The 6,908-nt window shown below is 33.3% G+C and overlaps 2 protein-coding genes across 6 annotated transcripts in view; one reads left to right on the plus strand and one right to left on the minus strand.

Moving 5' to 3' along the window:
• The window catches only part of LOC104779855, a 3,848-nt gene extending 1,225 nt beyond the window's left edge, over positions 1-2,623 (plus strand). For 4 of the 5 annotated variants that reach the window (XM_010504266.2, XM_010504269.2, XM_010504267.2 and 1 more), the window contains exons 2-14: positions 36-113; positions 206-317; positions 413-538; positions 634-738; positions 833-919; positions 1,023-1,138; positions 1,231-1,332; positions 1,420-1,533; positions 1,614-1,670; positions 1,761-1,881; positions 1,994-2,068; positions 2,169-2,204; positions 2,283-2,623. In XM_010504266.2, the coding sequence (XP_010502568.1) occupies positions 91-113; positions 206-317; positions 413-538; positions 634-738; positions 833-919; positions 1,023-1,138; positions 1,231-1,332; positions 1,420-1,533; positions 1,614-1,670; positions 1,761-1,881; positions 1,994-2,068; positions 2,169-2,204; positions 2,283-2,396 (1,188 nt within the window). In that variant the 5' untranslated portion in view covers positions 36-90 and the 3' untranslated portion in view covers positions 2,397-2,623. Of the gene's footprint in view, positions 1-6; positions 114-205; positions 318-412; positions 539-633; positions 739-832; positions 920-1,022; positions 1,139-1,230; positions 1,333-1,419; positions 1,534-1,613; positions 1,671-1,760; positions 1,882-1,993; positions 2,069-2,168; positions 2,205-2,282 lie in introns of those variants that run through there. The other variant, XM_019244536.1, reaches the window with a different exon arrangement.
• The window catches only part of LOC104779856 (MLP-like protein 328), a 1,707-nt gene continuing 550 nt past the window's right edge, over positions 5,752-6,908 (minus strand). The window contains exon 2 of the mRNA XM_010504270.2: positions 5,752-6,203. Within this exon, the coding sequence (XP_010502572.1) occupies positions 5,912-6,203 (292 nt within the window). The 3' untranslated portion in view covers positions 5,752-5,911. The remainder of the gene's footprint in view (positions 6,204-6,908) is intronic.

The following is a 6,908-nucleotide window of genomic DNA, read 5'->3' on the forward strand; positions in this document are numbered from 1 at the left end:
TTTTTTTTTTTAACTATTTTTACTTGATCATGCAGATATTAAAGTCTCGGAGACTTAGGTGATATTGGTCAACTTAACCAGTTTCAGAACATGGCAAACAACTCAATACGTTGGTTTGTGGCTTTAACAGATTCTTTGACTCTTTGAGTTCCATTATGAAAGAGATGATGATTAGTGATTCATAATTATCATTTTCTTCTTGCAGTTCGATTAGTAAAAAACCAAATGACGGTATGATGCTCATAATAGCGATTTTCCCGGGAATAGTCATTGGATTTTTATTAGGAATATCTTTCCCGACATTGTCACTAACTAAGGTATAGTATAAGCTTTTTAGATGTTAGTTTCTTTCAACCATTAATGTTTTTTTGGTGTGATTTTGTAAAGATGTTGTTTTATATTTTTTTGTCAGATGAATTTTCCAGCCAGCATACTTCCTTCTGTTGCTACTGTTTATATAGAAGATGAGAAAGCAGATAATTCACCTAGGAGAAGTCCAAAAATTGAGTTTAATTCAAGTGGTCCAGCACATCATAAGGCATGTTTTTTTTTTGTTTCTCCCTTGTGAACATATATGACTCATCTTGCCTTGTGGGATACGTTTACAAGACTTATTGTTTGGATATTGTGCAGATTTGGGTTCCATCAAATCCTCGAGGTGCAGAGATGTTAGCTCCAAGTATTGTTGCAGCCGAATCAGATTTTTACTTACGAAGATTATGGGGATTGCCTAAAGATGTATAAATAACATCATGTGGTTTTGTTTTATAACCTTTTAACTCAAATCTTTGATTAACTTGTCTCTGAATCTTGTTTTTTTTGGTTTCTTTAGGATTTACCAGATGTGAAGCCTAAGTATCTAGTTGCTTTTACTGTTTCTTATAAACAGAGAAAAAACATCGATGCTTGCATCAAAAAAGTATGTCTCTCTTTCTCTCTCTCTTGTGTTCTGTTTCCCTCTTTCATCTAATCTTTCAGCAAAATTATAAAAGCTAACTGAAGATATTTTACTCTCTCAATAGTTCTCAGATAACTTCACTATTGTTCTGTTTCATTACGATGGGAAAACCTCGGAATACGATGAATTTGAATGGTCTAAACGTGCGATACATGTGAGCGTACCTAAGCAAACCAAGTGGTAATTAAACAAACACTTCACTTACCTGTTTCTCCACTTTTCATTGATCTTAAGCTTTAAATAAACCTTTTGAATATGTTTGCATTTTGAAGGTGGTATGCTAAAAGGTTTTTGCATCCTGATATCATAGCACCGTATGAATATATATTTATTTGGGATGAAGATCTTGGTGTTGAAAACTTTGACGCAGAAGAGTAAGTACTCTGCTTATTCTGCTTCTTTTGATTATGTTATCTATCTCCAAGAAACTTAATCAGAAAATGTTTTGTACATCATTGCAGGTACATCAAGGTAGTAAAGAAGCATGGTCTAGAAATATCGCAACCCGCTGTGGAAACAAAGAAATCAATTACATGGAAGATAACAAAGCGAATACCCGGAATTGAAGTTCACAAGTATATAAAACGAACTCTTAGTTTTAAAGTAAACAAATTAACTTAACTAAAACGTATTTTGTTCCAAATTCTTTAACCAGAGAAGTCGAAGAGCGACCAGGCCGCTGCAAAAATCCTCACTTACCTCCTTGTGCAGGGTATGTACCTCATTTGTGAAAACCAACAATTCATGTACCTAAGTATTTTAATTTTCTTGATCTGATAGGTTTCAAACTGTTTGTTATTAGCTTTATAGAGATTATGGCTCCAGTTTTCTCAAGAGATTCATGGCGTTGTGTGTGGCATATGATACAGAATGACTTGGTTCACGGTTGGGGTCTTGACTTCGCGCTAAGAAAATGTGTCGAGGTTTAGATACAAATACAATCTCTTCACAAAAGCACATATTGTATATAATAATTTCACAAAACATTTAGGAAACTATAAGAAATAACATTGATTTCTTGATACAATAAAACAGCCTGCACATGAGAAGATTGGTGTTGTGGATTCTCAATGGATCATTCATCAAAAGATTCCTTCTTTAACCGGCCAGGTTAGAAACTTGATCCTTCTATATACTCAAACTAGCTTAATTACTAGCTTCTTGGTTCATAAATTTTGACTATGAGATGATCTCTTAATACATTGATCAGGGAACTGCACAGGATGGGAAAACCGCGTTCCAAGGGGTAATAGCTCAACTGCAACTATTTTCTTGCGTTATTGACCGAGTCTATTGCTGTTAATATATACATGTTTTTGGTCAGGTAAGGGAGAGATGTAAACGGGAATGGACAATGTTTCAGAAAAGAATGACGCGGTCAGAGCAGAAGTATCTGAAAGAAATTGCATCTGCATCTTCAAACGTTACACTTACATAAACCAAAAGAGCAGTGGTGGAGGAACTGAAATAACAAACTTTAGTCTACAGATAGCATTTCTAGTAAAAAAGAGAAATAGAATGTTGATATGATGATTGAGCACATATCCAAATATGTATACACATACACACACACCAATACACATTCTTTGGAAAGAACTAGATAGCTCTGTTCTAGAAACACTTGCAACAGATAATAAAGTTCTTTTCAAACTATTCATTTCTATATATACAATTCTTATGCAAGTACCCGGCAAAAGATACAAAGGATGATGAACAGCTGCGAAACTCAATTCTTGAAAGTGTATACTCTTTATTAGGAAGCATATCGAAAAGATCCCCCACCTTTGCGTACAAATCTCTTAGGATTCGAACAAAACTCACTCTATATCATATTTGAGTAAATAAAAATTGAAGCGTTTCAATCAAGAATAAGCACCATGACTCCATGAGACCCTAAAATCCCTAAACCAAATAACTGGGCCAGAAACTATGAAGTAAATCGAGCTTAGCATTTTAAATTCGGGTGAAAAATCGAAACTTTGATGGAGGGGAAGCACAAAAAAAAAAAAAAAAAAAAAAANGTAGTGTCCGTCGTCTTCTCCCATCATCATCCACCACATTTTAGCTCCCTAATATTACAAACCTTTTAAATCTCTTGTGCAACATTTCTCATATACACCTGTACTAAAAAACATTTTGTTTTATGTTTTCTTTTAATTTAAAAATTGGTGAAAGACTACTGAACCCTTCATAATTTTTGTTATTCACGGATCCAACTTCCTTTTATTTGGGTTGCCCACCCGACCCTAATCTGAGTCATCTAATATTTTTATTATTTTTAGTAAAACTCATCTTCTTATTCACGTCTCTGTTTTTTTTTTCACTCCTTCATCGCATCTTTTTCTCTTGGAATACCTCAAATCAGATATTTCATCAAAGTTTAAAACACTTATAGTGTCCTCACGCCACCTCTTTCTTCTCTGCCTCTCTTCTCTCGTATCTCTTCGTCGTAGAGCACGGTCGTGTTGTCTATAACCGAAATATATTTCGTCAGCAATGGCAAGTGTCATCTCTATCTCATGCTTGATCAGATTGGAGGTAAGTGCCACTCAACCACTATCACACCCAATATAAACCGCCCAACAAGAGTCCACGCCGTCTTCTTATATAATGATAGTGTTCGATCCGTAATTGGTTTAGTGAACATAGTTTTTTTAAGATTCCAATGCTTCCATTACGTAGAGATAACGAGTAAAGGATTATTGTCACCTCCCACGCAATCTGACGAGATCCCACAGCTCCTCTAACACGTGATCCCAACGTGCCATGGCTTCCAGATTTAACCTTTTCATTCATGCCAAAGGCTTAACCTTTACAACATAATTTCTTGACTCTATGTGATCACGTCTATAATCACATCATCAACTCTCATTGTGACGAAGAGCATGTTGCGCAAGCTCTTGAAGTGTACCAACACATATTGCTTTGTGATATATCGTGGAACAAAGATTTTAGTACAACTGGATTTATGAAATACAACTAAGTATTCAAACGGTACAAATGATATCTTAGATATACTAAAAATAAAAAATGAATTTAGAAATTAAGCTAAAAATAAATTTCAGAATTAAATATTAAATTAAAATGAATTAAAATAAAGGATAACATATTTTAATAAATAAATCAGGTGTTAATAAAAACTAAAAAATATGAATTATTAATAAAATTTTCAAGTAGTTGTACTCAAGCTTGTAATTGTACAAGCATAAACAGTTGTACTTTTGTAGTTTAAACTTACTATCAATAGTACCTTATTATAAGTTCATTTTTTATAGTTGTATTTTTGATATTATGTAATAAAACTACATTTACTATACTTTCACATCAAAATACTTGTTAAATTACTTTATTTGTTTGTTTTAAATAATAATGTGGTGACTATTTACAAAGTAATCATAAAAATATAAGGTAGTTAATGTAAAAGTATGACAACAAGATAGTTACTAATAGAGATATAAATAATTTTGATTTCAACATAAATAATATGATTGTTGTAGTTATTAATAAAGAAATCTATACCATACAACATTATTTTTTTTTTGTTTTTTTTTTTTGGTTCTTTTAGTCATAAACTTAGTTGTACTAGTTGCACATAGTTGTACTGCGACAAAACAAATGAGTTAAACAAACAATTATAACCAATCTGAAATCACAAATACAAGCGCCTCACCACACTATGAGTTTCCCCACATTGAATTCATATTGAGTCCATTCTAAATAACACAAACAATCATCACCATGGAAGATATATGTTGGTTTCTTTGGATTCACTAAAATGGCTTATAACTCTATTTTACGTCAGTGTTTGAATATGCTAGAATTATAATTCATTACCCTCTCAAATATAATCATAACTAACATCAAAATAGTTGTTGTGTTATTTCAGTTGTACTAGTTGTATTAGTAATATTAGTTGTACCTATTTCTGCGGAGTTTTCTTCTTGTGTGGACTGTACGAATGAGTTTGGGAGGGAGAAAGAACTATGAATTGTGATTGCTTGTCTTTTTGGTTTTTTTCTTTTTCCTAAAATCATTTCTTTGTTTTTTATATTAATAAACAAATTAGTTAAAAGGAAGGATAAAGTTGAGAATGAATATTATAGTAAAGGTAGAAGGGTATGAAGAAAAAGTGTGGATAGTGTAGAAAATAATTTTAGATATAAAGGCACAAAAGAATTAAATCCTATATTATAAACCTTTTAAATTTCCGGCTATGTAGTAAACTGAAGGTTAACTTTGTATCATACGCCAATCGTCGGGAAAAACCCATAAACCGGAGTATTAACTCAAAAAAATCAGTATAATTTGTCAGCATTAACGACAGTATCAGTATCACACAACAACCAATTCAAGAAATTAAAAGGAGAATTACAAAACCACTAATTCTTGGACTGGAGTGCAAAATATGAAATTTTTTGAGTGAGAAAGATGATTAAAAATATAAAAAAGGAATAACAGTTTTTTCTAAGAAATTTAAGTAGGTCCCATTACATGGTTTTACAGCACATGACGATTGTAGGCTATTTTCTAAAGTTGGACTTTGCTTAAGTAAGGCCCATTTATATGGGATAAAGGAATCTTCCCTAATTTGTTTTATATCGGAGTGGTTTCTAACCTAAAAGAACGGCAGAGTTTTATTTCTGGTTCACAAAATTTCAGCTTCCTTCAAATGTTAGCTATGAAGCATCTTGGAACCCTAATATCTGTTCTTCAAGTGTATCATGATTGGAAGTGATTTTGGCATCTACATAGATCTGTCTTTATAAAGGAATTATGGTGATGCATGCTACAGAAATGAAACTCCACAAGACCCCATTTATTATATATGGAATTGAGAACCAAACATTACCGTATTTAGAAATGAAAGATCACACATAATTAAAAACAGCATATATAATATATAATATATAGGGACAATGTTGGTTGTGATGATGATGATGATGTTGATGTTGATTAAGCTTTGAGGACGTGGTCTTCCATGTCAACAACCATGCTCTTGAGGAGCTGCATGTAGCTGCCTGGTTCTGGGAATTCATCGTTGCGCTTCTCCCATATCATAGTGATCTTGCAGGTGCAATCATCTTCAGACTTTGGTATAAATTGGAAGTCAACTTCATACACCTTGAACTGCTCCATAACGTGACCTTCCAGTCCTATAACCTTCATTGTCTTATTCTCATCGTCCATCTCTCTCCTCTCCTTGAATATCTCTTGCTTTCCATCTTTAAACATACATGTCACATTTGGGTCATATTCTTATGCATGTAATTAATAAATTAATTATGATCACATATAATTTTCTGCGAAGTAATGTTCGGTTTTAAATAGTTTTGTATAGGTTTGTTTATACATAGAGATATATAGTGATGTTAATATGGGCGGACCCGACCCGTTTATACCCAGTTCTTTTAAGCCCTTACCCATTTAAACCTGAACCCGTTTGAACCCGAACCCGTTTAAGCCTACATTAACCCGTAATGCCCGTTTAAGTTATTTTTTCTTTTAATACTAATAACTGTTTCTAAAATACTAATGATTGGCCGGAGCTTGCTTTACGGTGTAAAGCTTACACCGCCGATCACCTCCTTTTTTTCTTCATCAGCCATCAGCATCACCAGCCAACTTACCTTCACACAGTCGCTCTAATTACTAATCACCTTACTCATCATTGTATCCCTATGGTGGCTATGTGTCAAACTTTAAGAATCAAAACGGTGATAATGGAGGAAGCAATGAGGTTTGGGAGAGAGTTGGTGAGTTTAGAGGAGAAGGCGATAAAGTTCAGAGACAGAGGCAGATGCAGCGAGATTCGGAGAAGATAGTTGTTTGGAAAACCCTAATAAAAAAACGATAGAGATGTCCGGATAACTAAATATTTATAAGTCAAACTTAACTCGAGTTTGTATGAATTTTTGTTTTGGAAGGAACCAAAAAAAAAAAAAAAAAAAAA

Source organism: Camelina sativa, chromosome 4 (assembly GCF_000633955.1).
Source record: "Camelina sativa cultivar DH55 chromosome 4, Cs, whole genome shotgun sequence".
NCBI lineage: Eukaryota > Viridiplantae > Streptophyta > Magnoliopsida > Brassicales > Brassicaceae > Camelina > Camelina sativa.